General features: G+C 42.8%; 1 protein-coding gene across 1 annotated transcript; it reads left to right on the top strand.

Annotated features, from left to right (window-relative positions):
- Positions 1–1,016: 1,016 nt before the first annotated feature.
- CTLA4 (cytotoxic T-lymphocyte associated protein 4) lies at positions 1,017–4,559 on the top strand. Its single transcript, XM_009688627.2, has 4 exons — positions 1,017–1,222; positions 2,444–2,794; positions 3,269–3,378; positions 4,364–4,559. The coding sequence occupies exons 1-4, from the start codon at positions 1,165–1,167 to the stop codon at positions 4,460–4,462; spliced, it is 618 nt and encodes a 205-aa protein (XP_009686922.1). The 5' UTR covers positions 1,017–1,164; the 3' UTR covers positions 4,463–4,559.
- The last annotated feature ends 13,443 nt before the right edge of the window (positions 4,560–18,002 follow it).

An 18,002-nucleotide genomic window follows, 5' to 3' on the forward strand; every position in this document is an offset into this window, starting at 1 on the left:
GAACTGGGCAGGCTACCACTCAAGAACTAATGTTATTAGTTTTTCTAGGCCACAGTTCAAAAGTAGGTCTTTGCAATCTATTAGACCTACATGCATACGTGATGGTGCATCTTCTAAAGGAACTTCTCAAAAGGGGAAAAAAATAAATGATGACCTTCAGTGTAACTTCATATTTATAAAATTCTTTACTCACTGATTCGTGGATGTGACAGCCCATCACTTAAAACAGCAAGACAATTTTCAGACCTTACATGACTTTTAAGAGGTCACTGGATGAAAACTGTTTCACTGAGATCTGAAATGAAGCAGGTGCTCTAAGCAGAGATAGTAATAATCAAAGCTCCTGCAATGATATTTTTCATCTGTTGATGTCAAGGCACTTAGACAGAAAAGTCTGTAGGTAGGGAAAGTATTGTAGAGATGTGTAAGTCATTAGCTATAAACCTAGATAGATTTTATTTTTTTCTGGAAAGAGGAAAAACTAAAGAAGCTGGGTTACGATTCAGGTTACATTGCTGTTCTGAAAAGATGAGGCCATTGCAGTTGTAATTAGTTTTTTGAAGGGGACAGCAGTTTTGAAACATCAAAAGCACTAAAATTAAAACAAGCAAAGAAATGGGGGCGGAGGGAAGTCCTCCACAAAAAGGCTAGCTTGCACTCATTCACTGTGTCGTATTAGGCAGAAATACAGTTGTCTATGCGTTGTCCTACTAGGAAATACCTGATGATTGCTAACATATTAAATGCTATGACTATGAAAGCCGGCAGCACCAGAGGGCCTGAACTGCTTTATTGGATGATTACTTTTCCTCCCCCAATTCTTAAAGCAGAATTGATGGCAGTTTCAGATTGAATATATATTTTCCATCTGCTGAATAGTTGTTTTTGTTCATGCTGTTTGAGGTTAACAATGCACGTACTAATCAAACCCACTACTTCCTTTCTCGTAAAACCAAAACAAAGCTTCATATTACTTTCAGGTACAGCATCTGGGATCAAAGCTATATATATACACACTGATTCTGTGTGGGTTCAAACATTTCGAAGATTCAGTATCCTGAAAGGTGTCATCTTTTTTCCAGTCCTTCCGAGAGTTCCAGTTTGGCTTAAAGTCTGAAGGCATCAGCCACCTTCGTCCCTTTCAGCATCCGTCCCAGCGCTGGAATGCTCTCAGTATTGGTCACCGTGGGCTTTCTCTGCACAGCCACTGCCATTGCCGAAGGTGGGTAGATGAAGGAGGCAAGGTAGCTGGGGGTGTCTACATTTTCTCAGTTTCACCTCTTTGCAGGACAGGGAGCGGGTACAGCAGGGAGAGGGAGGTGACATGGGACCTCTCCATAGCGCAGTCTGGGAACAGTGCCTTGGGGCACTGCGAGGGATCTGGAAAACCAGAGACTTCAGGGCAGCAGCATCTCTAGAGATGCCGGGCAGGATTCAGAGAAGCTCAAGAAGGAAAAAAGATTTTGTCAGATCAGGCCCTGTGAGTGAAATTGTTGGAAGCTGATAAAGTGGAGATAGAGGTTTGAGTGGATGGAGAGATTCTGTTCCCCTCCCTCCCAAATTCTTGCACTGCAGAGCTAAAGATAAGCCCTGCCTAAATATGCACTGATACCAAATGGAATTGAACAAATAATATTGAATCTTCACAGTTTATTAACTCAAAAGTCACTGCCTTCCCATAGTATAGTGGTACAGAGTATAGCAGTTGTAAAGAGCAGCCAGTGTACTCGTGTACATGGTACACTAGTGTTTCCTTAAGGTTTGTAATGATATTTTTGCAGTATGTTTATCAGGCTCTGCTGTGTGTTGCTATACGGTGGCTTAGGATTTCTTAGTACTTGTCTGGGATAGCTAGTTAAAAATGAAGAGCAAAAAGATCAGAAACAAAAATATGCAAACAGGGTTTCCATTCAGTTTTACGGTTACCCTGGTGCTCCGGTTCCGTCTTCCATACAGGACGTCAAGCTGTTTCTTTCTGTATGTCAACATGTTCATTTCTACCGGGCAGAGACTGTGGTTTAAATTTCTAATTATAAAACTCAAATTTCAGCCTTACATCTGAAGTCTACTTTTTTGCTTTCTTATATATATGTTTAAAAGCTTTTTTTCCATCCTGCACTGAACTGTGCAGGCCATTGCTCCAGTCGGTGGGCCAAGCTACCTATTATTTAAGCAGTAAATGACTGCTGAGATTTATAATGTCATTCACTGTAATGAAAGCACTTCTTCAGCATTTTTCAGTATATTAATGCAGTCCCCATGTGAACTGAGGTCTTGGAAGCTTTTTTGGCAGGATTTAGCAGCATTTCTTGGAATTACTTATGGATGATAGGAGGTGGTGGGACTTCTTTCTTATTGTATAGATTTCAAGTAAAAGTTTACACACGACTGCAGATCATTCCTTGACAGTTCATTTGCCATCATGCTCTGTACTTCCCTACAGTAATGGAAGTGACTCAGCCAGCAATGGTGCTGGCCAACAGACAAGGAGTTGCCAGCTTGGTCTGCAAATACAAGCACATTGGGAATGCAAAGGAAATTCGAGTGACTCTGCTTAAACAGACGGGTGACCAGTTCACTGAGATTTGTGCTTCGACCTACACAACAGAGTTTAAAATGTTCAGCGTGGAGGAGGTCATTCAGTGCCATGTTAGCCCTAGCCGAAACAACGTGACCCTCACTCTCACAGGCCTGCAGGCTAATGATACTGGTCTTTACATCTGCAAGATGGAGCGGATGTACCCTCCACCTTATTTTATGAACACGGGAAATGGGACGCATCTCTATGTCATTGGTAAGCCAAGCAGCTTTACAATACTGTGCTAATCCCAGATTAAGGGAGTTGTTATTATGCCTCAGAGCTGTTCAAAGTCCTGTCTGTAAGAAGTGAGGTTGAATACTGATTCAAGCTTTGAGAATCCTATAGCTCTTATTCCTTCAAGATCTCCCTGTAGTCACCTAAAGCAGCTATATCTATAGGCTTGGGATGTATTTATAGATGTACGGATGCTTGGCAGCATAAGCAATAGCACATAGTGCGTATGTATGTCCAGGCAGTTACATATGTAAGTGCAGAATCAGCAAAGAGTTCTCCTAAAGATAAAGCTCACTTTCCTTGGAGGCTGAGTGGGCAGGGACTCAGAGCTCAGTCCTAGTAGTATCCTAAGAAAGCATAGTCTAGAGAAGAGCAGCATAGAGGCTGGTTCATGGGATGTACGGGCTTTCTTATGAGACTACTGTATGACATAATTTCTGTGATATGTTTTAGACCCAGAACCTTGTCCAGAAACTGCCATCTATCTCTGGGTATTAGGAGCAACTGCTTCAGGATTCTTTCTTTACAGTATCATCATCTCAGCCATTGTCGTAGGCAAAGCGGTAAGTCTCATCAAATCAGCCCCATCCCATTTATTCCCCTTCATGCATACCCCTCCTTATGACAAGCAGAAAGAAATAAGAACAGGGAGGCTGCTGGGACCAAACCCACTGGGATGCTCTGGCTGTTTTTTAGTGGTGTAATGCAGTGCTGTTACGATAATGCAAAGCAAGAGGTCTTGCTGGACCTACCATTTAAACTTGTGCCTTGGCTCACGGGTGTTGCCAGAGCCCCAGAAAGCAGTCAGCTGATACCAGCTGGACTGCCCCTTGGTTTAGGTTTGGATGGTGAGAACAGGCTGGAATCCTCAGTCAGAGCTTCTGGGACCAAAGGCAACGGTCCTCACACATACTCCGATTTCACGTGACTGATTCACACAAAAACCCAGGATTTGATTTTTCCTTGCCTCGCCACTCATCTCTGCGCCAAGCGAACTTACAGAGTCCTCCACTTGTGACAAGGGAGAATTGTAACTTGCAGCATTTTAACTTCTCCTCCCACAGCTAGAAACGGCTGCACACAGAGAAGGGCATACAAAATGCAAGCCTGGATTGCCCCTCTCAGTAGGGGTCCGGAGTGCTCACAGCCTGCTAGAAATAAACCTGATGCCGAAGCTTACACCCAAACACTATCCTTGCCCCCCGTTTTTCAGTCCAGCCCTGTCCCGAGGAGCTAAATGAAACTGGCAGCTCTGAATACTCATGGTTTTGAGCCAGCGCTGAACTCTGCAGCATGAGCACCTTCCAAGTGTCAACTGAACGGCAGGACTCTCTTAACTTATCCCAAATGGCCCCTGTAATTCCTGATTCTCCCTCCAACAATCTCAAGGGATCTTATACAAAGACAGGTGATAGGGAAAGGTGACTAGGATACAACCCACTCAGTAAAGGCAGCAGAAAGGAAAATCAGCACTTTTCTCTAAATTGTGCCAGTCACTTCTTATGCTTTGATCTCTTGCTTATTTTACTTTCTTCCCATATTTTATAGATACAGAGAAGACGAAGGCTCACTACTGGGGTTTATGTGAAAATGCCTTCTGAAAAGACAGAGAAAAAAGTGATTCCATTCCACATCACCATTAATTGAAACAAGGAGAGCGAGAGAGAGCCCATTTCCCAGCTGGGATGGAGAGTCTGCTAATTGACCTAAACTAAAGAAATAAAATTAATTTTCTTATTACAAAGGTGTACGGGAAGGAGAGAAAATATTCTTTGTAACTTCTATGGTTTGGAGGAGAATAAATAGTTTACGCATTAATATTTCAAGGTTAACCCTGTCACATAAAAATGGCTACATTAGGCCATTGATTCTTTAGGTTGTATTGTACCAATATGTAGTCTATATATATATATACATATATATATGTATCGCATTAAGACCTGTTGCTGTTGCAGTTGAACATCTTATTGTCAAATTTCACCTTGTCTACTGATAGCTGAAATCCAAACACTATTGAGACAGAGGCTTGGGTGTCATTGCAAGGCTAATCCTATAGGCTTGGGGGACAGAGGCGGAAGAGCACACTAATGTACAATGTTGACCTGTTCCCATGCATTGCTATTTATTGGTTCTACTTCTTGCATTAGTGCTCTGCGTTTCCTCAGAAGCATCACCGTAGGCTGGCACCGATGACCCTGCGGCTCTAAAAGCCTGATCTCAGCTCCTTTCACTGGCGTCGTGTCCCAGCAGCGCTGTGCTGGAGTTAACTGATGATATCTAAGCCAGTGCTGACAGCACTGCTGGAGGGAAAGGTTGCCCAGCAGGAGCCCTCTTAGGCTGTTGCTGGGAGCATGTTCCAGCTCTGCTGGGGCCTTGCGTTTTACAAATGCTAAATTAGCATCTATCCAAAAGGCACAAGTCTGTTGCTGTGTTTAACTGAGTCTATTTTCCATGAAAATACTGACAGTGTATAATCTTGTTTATTAGTTATGTACCATTCAATAAAAACCTTGAAGCTTTGCCCAAAATCAAGTTCATTTCTTATTCACCATTCTCAGAAGAAACAGGAAGTGGCTACATGTTAGAAAGCAGTGATGACAAGATGAACCTTTACCCTCTGACCCTGCTTTTTGCCCTTTGGAGGGAGCCAGTGTGCTCATGCCAACAGCTCCTTTCTCAGCTGTCCTCCCTGGAGGCTACCATTAAAAGCAGTCGAGTCTTCCATTTGTCTAGTTAGAGCTGCTGTGACGTGGGTCAGAGATGCTACCAGTCGCCTTTTCACTTCCAGCAGTTACTTACTTGCAGAAGGTAATTGTAACGATTTTGGCTGCATCTCCTGTACGTGTTTATACAAAAAGCTAGTCCTAGTTTCAAATCCTGTTTTCTTTGCACCTCTTTGACACTCTCACTCACTAAACGGTAGCTGACACACAAAGCTCCCGCAGCTTAAAACAATGTGAGCTTTCTCAGCTACTATCTACTGTTTTGGCTCTTCACTATCAAAATTTCAGCTTGCAACCAAAAACTTGGCAGCGTCTATCACTGTTTGACAGCTGTGAATGCACCTCTGTAGCCCCAGAACCCAAACCCCCGCAGACCCCTGCACCACGTTCCTGCAGGGGCATCAGCCCCCAGGACACCAAATCTCTTGGCTCTTTTGGTTAGCTTTCCCCCTCTCCCCCTGTTCATCTGGCACCAGCTCCTGCTGTATAAACATTCACATTCTCCATTTGTCGCCAACTAAACTGTTCGTAGGCGCTAACTCCGCTTTCTCAGTGTTGACCTACAGTAGTACTGCATGAAGTAAAAGTAGCATCTGATGACATATCCTTTTTCTGCAGTGGCTTTTTTATTCTGACAGCAATCTGGGATTTTTCCCCCAATTTTCCACTAAACTGGTGTTTTGGGGATAAAAAATGATCAAAGATCACATATCTGACTTCACTGCAAAATGACTGAATCGCTGCCTATTCAAGTGCAGCCTGCTAAGGGAAATGTGTTCCTCGACCTGCAAAAATGGATCTGGCCCACACATTCACTTGATGGGCTGTAATGTCTGCCGATAAATTTACCTTGCCAAAGTAGGGATAATTATCTGTGGCAATTTCTTCCACCACATCATGAAGTAGCTCAGCTATGCTGAATCTCATACTTAATTCCAAATCATGAATCACCTTTTCCTTATTTTTCTCTTCCTCGACAATCCGCGCACACTTGAGTCCAAGAGCTTCCTTTTCTTAAACAATCTACAAGCAGCTCAGGTAAGCGAGTTTTCAAATTTGTCCCTGTTTGGTGAAGGGATGCTTTGGACCTGTGTCTACAATCTCATGACCTACGGCCACAGCCAGCTGTAAATCTAACTAATTGCAGTCTCTTCTAGCAAGTGGGGTCAGTGGAACATTTCTCCCTAAACAGATTGTGGGTCTCCATGGGTCCATAGAGGAGCTGGCTCTGAAGAGTGAGTGCAGAGCCCAGATCTCAGGAATCTTCTATTCCCCTGATGCCCTGTGATGCCCTCCAGGACCCAGAGCTCTGTGCTTTTCCCTGGTGTTTGGAGGGCAACTTACCATGATCATCCCACAAAAAAAAGCTGACAAACGCAAGTGGGATATGGTTCTCTGTCAAATCACAGAAGGACTAATATATGAAAGAAGCACACTGCAGGTCAATATACTTCCTAGAAAATGCAGTACAGAGGAAATCATCACTCTTTTTCTGGGAAGAACTGAAATGCAGAGGCTAAAGGAATTGGTCTCAGAGCTCTGCTCATTAGAACGAGGAGTTTAAAAACATAACCAAATATCCTACCTGGATGGCCAAATAACGAGACTGTGCTGCCTGGTGGGATTCAGGAAGAGTCTCTTTTCAGGGTGCCTTTTACCCAGCCAGGAGATATGTCAGCCTATTGAGAAAAAGAGACAATAAGGTTCTGGCTGCACTTGAGTGGACATTCACAGGTACACTCATCCGCACTGAAGACAATGGCATGTGCGTGCACACACACACACACACACACACACACACACACGCACGCACACACACGCACGCACACACACGCACGCACACACACACACGCACGCACAAAGAGAGAGATTCTACTTTCATTTTCATCTGCTCTTTTATCTGATCAATTTTTCTCCTTGCCATTTTCAATCATCAGAGTCGGGGGTGCAGAAAACCATTTGACAAGAGTCTCCCATCTGGCTACTCTGTGAGCAGGCAATAAACGGTCCATCATTTTAGCATTAGAGATTGATGTGTGAAATAGTCAGATTCTCCAGTCTTGAGAAATATGTGAATTTGAGCTTACTACTTAGTTCGGCCCTGAGGTGCATAGGGAAAATTTGGTTATCCTGTTTTCTGCTGATCCTTACCACATTAAAAAAAAATCAATAAATACTAGGCTATGCAATAGCACACTTATGTTGACCTGCTTCTGTCCTTACCACCAATCTGACCTTTGCTCAAGATTCACCCAGGACTAATTTCTTGTTTTTCAGTAACCAACATTCCCATTGGCCAGGTCCTGTCTAGTTTGATACAATTTCTGGTCCATGTACTGACTTTAAGCCTTGCAGCTCCAAAAAGCATAGAGTGTGTGTGTAAGGGGGTGAGGTGAGAGCTGGAAGGGCTGCAGATCAGAAGGTAAGACTGGCTTCTTCCTTTTGCTGGACAAAAGCTACTTTTGGAGAGCAAGCCCTGAAAAAAATCCCAAACATATCAGTCTTCCCTGCAATGGGAACAATCTGAAGCATGACTAAAGAGCTCTGCCTCTAGAAGGGGCCGCATAAATGGGCATCAGACCATGTAGCCAAGAGTTATGTCATGACATCCAAACCAGAGAAGGCTGGTGTACAGATGGCTTCATGCTTTACCAGAAACAATTTATTCTTGACATTTGTGAACTGCATGCTTGCTTGAACAAATAAACGTGTATTTTGAGCTAGTTCCTATTACACCTAGACTGTGGGGCCTCTACATTACCCTGGGACCATAATGTAAATTTTGAGTGCAGGCTTACGGCTGGGGGAGAGGGAGAGGAGAACTTCAGCAGTTTTTAGAGCTGCACAGAAAGAGGAAAGAACCACAAACACACAGCACCACACTCTGCTGCTCCTGCCAGTACCTGGGCATCACCTGGGCATAGTTATTCCTCTGCTTCTACACACAGATAAGCAGCATTTAAATGACTTTGTTGTCATTTTGTGCAAATGTTTTTTATGACTGATTAAAGAATAGTCTTTGTTAAGGGCACTCTTGCATTGCATGTCGAAGAGGAATGGTGAGGAACTATGTGGTTTGTTTGAACAAGTTAACGATTACTGGTAGAAGGTCTTAGCTGTAATGGGGGAAGAGGGAGGGGGCGGCTTATAAAAATGTTCCCTGAAATCAGTTAAACAATGTTTGGTGTTTGCTAAAGTGCCAAAGTAAGGAAGAGCTTGGGTAGGTGACGAAACTTCACTGGGAATCATTAAGAATTCCTACTGATGTCAGCTGGCAAATACTGCCCGGAAGTAGGAGGTTATTAGCTATTCAGTGTTTGACTACTCTTTCCTTCTTTTACTTTTAAAATGGAGATTTCTTTGTAGTTCCATAGTCAGCTAGCTTAACCACACTCATGCTTTTACACCTTAATGAACGTTTTTTAGTGGTTATGAAGTTACAGTTGAAAAAAAGAGTTCTCAGTTTCTTCACTGACGGTTTTTCTCCTTAATGCTCTTCTGGTGGTTGTTTTGAAAAAGTAACACTTTAATATGTTCAGTGTGATCTGCTTCACTTTCTGCTCTGGTGTGAGGGGTGCCCAGACAACATCACTTCTTTTCTGTTCAAAGATCCACATGATACAAATGAGGTCCCAAACTTTTCAAGTTGTTTTTGTTGACAGGAGCAGCAACAGGCAAGCTTCTTGCAGCAGAAATGGTAAGACAAAGGCATTTTTCAATATAAATACATTGCAGATTGAAAGCAAATATGTAAGATTGCTGTCAAAATTAGGATTAAAGAATCTGGATGAATTCTGTTCTAGTATGATATTTATATGCATGCAATTTCCTTGCAAACAAATGCGATATAGTACTTCTGTATTCACCAATAAAATTGATAAGAAAGTAAATCTTACTTATTAGCTATAATAAAGCCAGTTCACTACTGAAATACTTGCTGTTCAAAATGGCAAATAATGTCATGGCAAATAATTGATGGCCGTTTATTTTCATTACAAACACTTTATAAATAGGGCAGCCATTAAAGTTATCTTTTTCACCAGTGACACTAACTCCGTGCAACTGCAGTTGCACAGAGTTATCCTGCCAGGGTGAGGAAAACCATGCCAGAATCCTGAAAAAGCATGTTTAAGGCAACCAGACAGTCTTGATGCTGACTAAACGAATGCATTTTGAGGTATCCTTCTTTTGTGGTTGGATTGCTTCTGGGTTATATTTTTTTCCAACAAGGAGCAAGACTATTGTTAAGGAAAATGGAAATTTTCACCTAACTACACGATTCCAATAGGGGGGACTTTAAGAAGAACCCTTCCTGTGGTTGGATATGTGATAAAACCGGGAGAGCTTGAAACGCTGGGTAACATCGGGTTGGATCACGCTGCGCCGTGGGTGGGGTTTACGGGCATCGCTCTGCCTTGTCATGCAGCAGCTCCTGGCGAAAGCTGGAACGAGCAGCATGATGCTCTGCTCTTCCTACTGCTTGTAGAGGTAATAAACCAATCCTGCTGCACGTGAAATGGGCTCCTGCTAACCTACTACACCTTAGGCAGGTCCCAGCCCTGCTTTTAGAGCCCCTACTTGGGGGTTTGTGGCTTCCTTGTGCTGGCGATGAATGGGCCAGCAAAAGGGCTGCTTACTTTTGTGCCAACTAGTAAGTCTCCTTCGCAAGCTTGGGGGGACTGGGACGTACCGACCTGCAGAGCGCTTAGCACTGGGCACTTGCATCACCAGAAGCTGTAAGAAGTATCTCAGCCTCCTCCTTCCCTGTGAAAACAGTCATTGAAAGTTGCTCTCGGTTGGCCATCAGCCACACTGCAGAGGCCTCTCTGTATGTGCGGCTGTTTGGGGAAAGCGCAGGTGTCTGAAGTTCTGTAGTAACACTGATAAGACTCCTTTTCTTTTTGTATTTTTTAAGCATCTGTCTTCTTACCTACTAGACAGTCTCTAGTCCTTGCCACTGGCATCTTTTCTTCATTTGAGCCAAAACGAATACACCAGACAGGTGGCTAAAAATAGGCCTTCTCTTTGCCCGTGGTAAAATCAGCTTTAGGTTGTATTATGGAAACACAGAACCTGCTCTAATTTATTTCTATCATACAGATTAAAAACTTAGATCCAATAAGCTGGACAAAATCGTAGAAATATTGGGGGAAATAAAACGAGAACTAAAAAAAAAAAAATCGCATCTGAAACTCTTATAAAACGTGGTATGCCAGCAGTGCTTAATCAAGATCAGAAAGCAAAACAGTTCATTTCTCTGTAAGTTATCAAATCCTTCTGGTAAGTGACACTCTGGAAACATTCGATAGCTTTGTAACCGGCTGACTTAATGTTTTACACGCAGGAAAGATGGCTAGAAGAGCAGTAATCAGCAGAATAAGTTGGTTTCATAGCTGAGCTTTGGTGAGGTGTTATATCGTGTGGGTAGCATTTATAAGAGCTCTCTCACTTTTAATTCTGTAGCAAAGATGACTGTCTGCTTCACAAATTAATAATATTTTCCTTTCTTTTATAATAGCACACTAATTCATTATATCATATTTTATTTTGTGACTACTTGTCTACTCTTCTCTTTAAAATACTCTCTTATTCAGGCTGAACATCTTTTAAGCCCTTTTCTGTCTTAGCCTGTGTGCAGGAATGTAATGTAATTATATGAATTTTATGAATAGGTTCCAAGCTCACGTTACAGCCTCCCCCTCATACAAACTGCTGCTGTACATCCTGTGTAAGAATCCTTCACATGCACTTTATCGATTCTCTTGCAATTTCCAGATGAACTTCCACTATTTTTTCCCGTGTTGTTATTTCATATTTCAGAATTAAGAAAGACCAAGCTTACGTGCTGGTTTTATTAAATGCAGCAATTATTCCACTCCCACTGATCACAAAGTATTAATGGCTCTTTCATGGGAGCGGACAAAGTTGCTTCCTTCTTACGCTTCCGGTGCCTCAGTTTGGAAACGCACCTTAAACATTTGCTTGCTGGTTCCTGGGACGGGGGCAATCACCAGGCTAATTGTGGACATCTGTTTCCTCTCTCCTCTTCTGTCCTTCTGTGGAGGATGCTCCATGGGACCAGACTGCTAGTGTCCTCTCCAGTTAACATGTGAAACGGTCAGGAGGGCTGGTGAGGGGACACGGGCGTCAACGAGTCCAACGAGCGTCGGGGCTGCGGGGCGCCCGGGCGAAGGCCAGCCCGCGGGAGGCAGGCGGTGGGGAAGCGGCAGGCCAGCCCGCTCGCACGCGGCACGGCGGCCGGGGCAAGGCCGCGCCGCTCTGAACAGCTCTGCCACGAGAAAGCCGGCTTACGTTTGGCAACATCAATGCTCTGGACGTTTTTATCCAACACACAGAAGAGGAAACGCTTTTAAGAAAGACAGCGATGAAGCTTTGACATCACATAACCCCGAAGAGGCCAAAGGCAGAAGGAGCTTTTGTGCTGGCCTTCCTTTGTTACCTCACGGGAGAGCCTGAAGCGTTTTGTGTTAAATAAGATATTTTAGTGGAGCAAGGGAGGTACAGCTATTTTTTAATAAGTGCCCCCTTTCCCTTCCTGTCTACCACCCTTTTTTTTTCATTAAACTGTAGTCTAGGACAATGTTTAGCTGAGACTCTGCTGTGTTAGAAAGCAAGACTGGGACATTTGCTGGATAAACAGGGATGTATCTGAAGAAGCGGGTAGCTGCTCATTTTTTTGGTCTGGTTTAGTCAATCTTTTTCCTGACTGTAATGTTTTATGCTACTAATAGTTACCGTTATGTCATTCCATGTTTGATTCACTGTTAGGATGAATAGAGCTTCTGATACTTGCCACTTGGATCCATCTGGATCTTTCCAACTTCCATTTAACTTAATCCTGTCTTTACTCTATGAATTTCATTTTCCTGGAGGCTAGTGTATGGATTAAAAGCATTGACAACTGTAGGTAAACACACCAGCTCATGTGGCTTTAAGTCCATGAATAAATCACAAAATATTATTCATCGTACAAAAATAGCATTTATGTAGGATAAAGTTCAGTGAGATGTTTAAGCGTTGCAGAAAGCTGTCCCTGGACCAGAACAGGGAGCAGCAGCTGGAAATAGCTTGCTAGATGTGAGATAGGTACTGTGGGAAAGTAGAATTAGGAGTCAAATCTATTAATCATATACAATGAAATACAGCAGTAGAGAAATATCCATATGAAATATGCATAGTTATATCCAGAGCATGCCTGAAGGCTCCCCGTGCTACTTAAACCCACATTTCCTCACAACAAAACCTCTTGCAAAAGGTTGCGTCAGTTATTCAGAAATACACTGCCTTACATCTGTGAAGTAAAAACTGCAAATGGACTGAAAAATGAAGTGCTGCCAGTTTCTGTCTAGTTGCTAGAAAATACTTCCATGTTTTACTGAAATGCTATTTTCAGTTCTTTCAATGTGAAACTGATGCTCTGATGATATATGGTCACTAGAGGTACCATGACAGTTTTGTAATCGTAAAGTGTTTAAGCAGAATACCTCAGCAAAATCTCAAATCAAGACATTTTAGAAGTCACACAGAGTTCTCTTTAGTTCCTGCCCTAATTTGTTCACTTGGGTACACATCAGCAAACGGCTGCCACTTTCCAGTGGTGGGTGGGTGGGTTGGTCCCATTAGTCACTTCCCTGTTCACCGTAATTAGAGTTGGCCAGAAACGACATTCACAGAACGCTCATTTGTTTAAATCACCCTGTGCGCGCGCACGCGCGTGTGTGCTTGTGAGCGCGATAATTAAGCTGTTCTCGACCAAACTTTCCTTGGGTCAAAGTCGGAATTTGTGCCCAGTGCCAGCGGCAGGAATGAGAAGCAGCAGTAGCCCGCAGGTTGGGGCAGCCCGCTGAGAAGTGGGACTCCCAGATGGCTGTCCCCTGTTTGCCTGATCCCACATCACAGGCAGGAACATGCCCAGACCGCTGACTAATGCAGGAGTGTGCTCACCCTCTCCACGCTTTCAATGGAAAACTTTCGAAGCTGGCTGGCCTTCCTGATTTTCAGCGAAAACTTCTGAAAGGTTGCAATTTTGCCCTGACACAGAATGGGAAAAAGCTTCTCATCTTGAAACTTTCCAGGTCTAATAGCAAACATTGTAATGGTTTTTTTGCTTTCTGTATAAACGCTCTCTGAGACTGCCAAGGAGAGCATGCCATCGACAACACTGTCCTGTTACAGCACAGATCAGCATCAGAACTGCTGCTGAGTACTCTGTATCTTTATCTCACAACAGCACTAAAAATCATTGTTTTTAACAATTTTTGAGACGTTTAAAAGTCCTCAACATAGCAGATTTTTGTTGACAGGAGAAATGGGCTGCTCCCTACTGAGGGAGAGTCTTTTGTGTCCAGTTCCAGCTGGAGTTTACCTATGCTTGTAATATTGTGTTAAGTTTTTCTTTTCCATTTCAAAGTCACATATATACTGCAGTCAAACTTATTATTTGTAGTGTTTGTAGGTACTTAAACATGAGATGTTGTGGCTCGTCATTTTGAAACTGGCAGACTCTGCAGCAGGCTGTACCCTTGGATCTAGGGTCTGGGCCCTGCTGCTCCTAACTCACTCTGGGACAGAGAGCTCCAGCCTGTATGTATATACTCACCATCACCAAAACATTATGAACTAGGCACACATTAAAAAGAGACTTTTTTTTTTTTTAATGGAGGTCTTCCATGCTTTTTAAATTCAGGCTTTTTTAGTGGTCTTAACTTTGCCCCTTTAGATTCTTCCCACTCCCACAGTATTTGCTTTTAAAACTATAAGTATGTGCCTTTATGAGTAGTCTGGGCCTTACAGGCTACTGTGTGGTCACATTTCTGAGTTAATTCTCAGATGGCTGCTGTTACAGAACGAATCTTCTGCACTTCTCTCCTGGAGTGTTTCTACCTCTTCCTTCCACTGATGCAAAATAAGACAGCCACTGTTAATTCACTGGCTGTAGGAAAACCAACAGATGCCCACTTCCATGGTAGGACAACACAGCAGTGGTATACTATTCATACTCATGAATGTATTTTATGTGTGGTAACAGTATTATTTGCAATCATCAAGAAGATGAGGATATAAATAAGTGCCAAAATAGTACCTGCTCTACTGTGTTTGCAAGCCTGATCCAAGACCGGACATAACAGTCCGACATAACATAAATCTCCAAGGATGAAGACTACCTAACCTCTCTAGGTGCCCTGTTTCAGTGCTTGACCTCCCTCTGTAAAGAAGGGCTTTTTTTAATGTTTAAATGGAATTTCCTGTATTGGTTCTTGCCCTTTCACTGGATACCCACTGAGAAGACTTTAGCTCCGTCCTCTTTACCTCCCCTTGTCAGGTATTTATACACACTGATGAGATCCCCCCTGAGCCTTCCCTTCTCAAGGCTAAGCAGCCCCAGCTTCTGTGAAATCAGGAACGGCCCTTGCTGGACATATACATGAAACAATTAGTGAAAATAACGGGCAATGCTGGGTTTCTACTGCAGCATCCACTGTAACTGCTGCAGTTCCACTGCTGCACTCTCTCTTCACTGGAATATCTGTAAATCAAATGTTTCTATATTTGTATTCCCACTCCTCAGATTTATATTTGGGAGTTTACAAACACACTGGACAACTGCACATAAAATGGATATATATAATTAAGATGCGACACAAACCAAATGACACTGTATTGTATAGTTCACCCATTAGGAGATAACACACTACTCACTTTATGCAGTCAGCATGCAGGCTGCTCACAGAGCTGCGTGACAATTTTTTTCAAAGCTGCTGGCGTCCTCTGTCTGTACCTGCCTGCTCCCACTGCTGATTGTGCCTCAGGAGACATTGTGCAATATGGGAGAGCTGGTTGGTCTGCAAGAAAAGGGTTGGGTCAATCACAAAACCTGCAGTTGTTGACCTACACAAGCATCCAAAAGTAGCATCTCTTTTCCTGCAAAGCAATAAGCCTGAAAGACATTGCAATCCCATGAGCTTCAAACACTGCGGAGGCTTTGATGCTATCGATCAAGCCAAATTGCAATTTGCCATCATAGTCAGCAACAGTAAGAGCATAAGAACGTATGAGAGCCCACGCCATATCTGACCAGTTGTCCGCTCCACCTATTATGCAGTTTCTAACAGTGATCAAGAGCAGACGTCAAGGAAAAGCATAAAAGAGTGAAAGAATGCCATGAAACTTCCCCAAAATACTATCCCAGACTTCCCTCACCAGCAGCTCAGGAATTTCAAAGGATGGTGTCTTTGCATTTAACAGCCTTGATGGATTTGTCTTCCATGAATTTATCCTATAACATTTTGAAACCCTGTGTATGTTGTATCCAGGAAAACAAGGAACATCAGATGGTCCGTATTACAAAAGGAGTGGAAGAACTTGTAAAAACTCAAGTAACCTTGAAAATGGCAGAAAAACCTAGATAGACAAAAGGTGGTTATTTGGGGTTGTTTTCAAAGCTTGGAAACAATGAAATGTTTCTTTTCTTAGTGGAAAAATAGTTGTGTTTCCATATCAACTAGAATCATTTGTAACTATATTATATAAAGCTAATATAAAAAATCACCACTTGCTCCTCAGTAAACCGCTAACACTAACCGCCCAGTTACGAAAATGCAACTAGAAGGAAAGATGCAAGTGCCCAAATTAACTTTTTCCCCTTCCACTATTGTTTTCATTCTCCAAGCAAGAGAGGCACCAAAACAGTCGATCACGCAAGCATCACAGAGTCCCCACTGATGTCACTAGAAAACATAGTGTAACCACAGCAACCTTGTGAGAAGTCAAGCAAAGTGTCATGACTGGCTTACTTTGTTTTTGTGACAACATTTGTCTTACCTAGCACAGCAGGAAAGAAACTAAGGGCCCATGGAGCTAAAACCCTACATTAATGTAACGTGGACTAGAGTCCTGGTTTTTGTAGATTGCCCATACAGTAAGACCCCTAACATACACAACAGTACATTTGCACACCTCCCAACGTACTGTGAACACCAACAAAGCAAACAATGGTTAAATATTCCTTGGCCACATCAGGTACCCCCAAAGTCAGGCACAGAGCCAAGTCTCAAGAAAGATCAGGCACAACCAATAGGAATATAACCTTACTCAACACCATCTTCAAAGAGTTAAACAGCAGCACCTGATGGACCACTTTTGTTGAAGAGAGCTAACCAAAACTAACATCAGCTGTGATACGGATCTCTGCATGTTGACAAAATACAACTGTTTCAACCAAGAACTTTCCAATGGCCAGGTTTTGCTCCTGCTACTGACACAGTATAGCAGACAGATAGGAGAGAAAAAATTCTAGCAACGTACAGGGCAAGCAGCAGGAAGAGTTGACTTTGAGCTAAAGAGACAGAATACAGGCATGTGACTTTTCAGTGGTCACCTCAAACAACTGAATGAACAGCTAATCTATACAAACAGTTCTATGAAGAGAAAAATGAGATTTATACACATCATATTTTCTGGGAATATCTGAAGAGACATAGTCCATTGATGGCAAACCAAGGCAGCTTCCAAACAAGATGGGAGACTCCCAAAGAATTCTGAAGTTAGTCTTGGGAAGAGTGCTATGATTTGTCCCAAACGCTAAGGTACCATTAACATTAAACAGAAATACCAACACAGAAAAAACAGAGAAATGTCAGCTTTCACCTTTTCTGCTCATCATCTAAACAATTCACATGAGTGTAAACAGAAAAGCAGCTGCACCTGATGAGAACAAAAATATAGTAAGCAAGTGTCTTGTCTCCAAGATAGGTGTCCAACAGTGGATGTTTAGCGAGGAATGTAAGAAGAGGACAAGCCTGTGGTAATACTATTCTGGAATGCTCTCCTAACTTCCAAAAATTTGCAGGTCAAGGACTTTTGTTGGGTTGATGTCCTTTTAACCAGGCTGACTATGAACAGGACACAGAAAATCCAGTATCTATATAGTATCTATATAAACATAGTATCTATAGTATCTATATCCATATAGTATCTATATGAACAATATGGACACATCTATAGCTTCAGTACACTCTAACAAGTTCCAGCAGACTGCTTGACCTCTTCTCTGGATATGGGTGTGCTTCACTACGGCTCAGTCAGAGTTGTAGGAGGCTAGAGACCCAGAACTGAAGAAGCACTTTGGCTAAGACAACAAAAGCCCCAGCAAGCAAATATTCTGGTCTAATGACCAGCAGCCACAAAGCTGAGATCAAAGAGACCGAGTGTGAAAGGCCTGTTCTTTGAAGTTTGCCTGCAGTCACCCATGGGCAAGCAGGGAGCTGCACATTCCTGTCAGGTGTCTACTTCTCCCAACTGAATAAGTAGCTGGGAATAGTTTAGATCGAGCAGAGCTTACTGGGTATTTCTCCTGAGAATCAGAGTACGCTAGCTAATGCAGAGTTTGCCTTAATGCAGTTAGACATTTCTTGCATTTAAACTTGCTCTGTGATCCAGGTAAG

This window comes from Struthio camelus, chromosome 6 (assembly GCF_040807025.1).
Source record: "Struthio camelus isolate bStrCam1 chromosome 6, bStrCam1.hap1, whole genome shotgun sequence".
Classification (NCBI taxonomy): Eukaryota; Metazoa; Chordata; class Aves; order Struthioniformes; family Struthionidae; genus Struthio; species Struthio camelus.

Excerpts from the sequence above, each read along its gene's own strand:
- CTLA4 (XM_009688627.2), top strand. The coding sequence starts at position 1,165 with ATGCTCTCAGTATTGGTCACCGTGGGCTTTCTCTGCACAGCCACTGCC. Across the intron at positions 2,795-3,268 it reads GACGCATCTCTATGTCATTG|ACCCAGAACCTTGTCCAGAA; the intron begins GTAAGCCAAGCA and ends GATATGTTTTAG. Across the intron at positions 3,379-4,363 it reads CCATTGTCGTAGGCAAAGCG|ATACAGAGAAGACGAAGGCT; the intron begins GTAAGTCTCATC and ends CATATTTTATAG.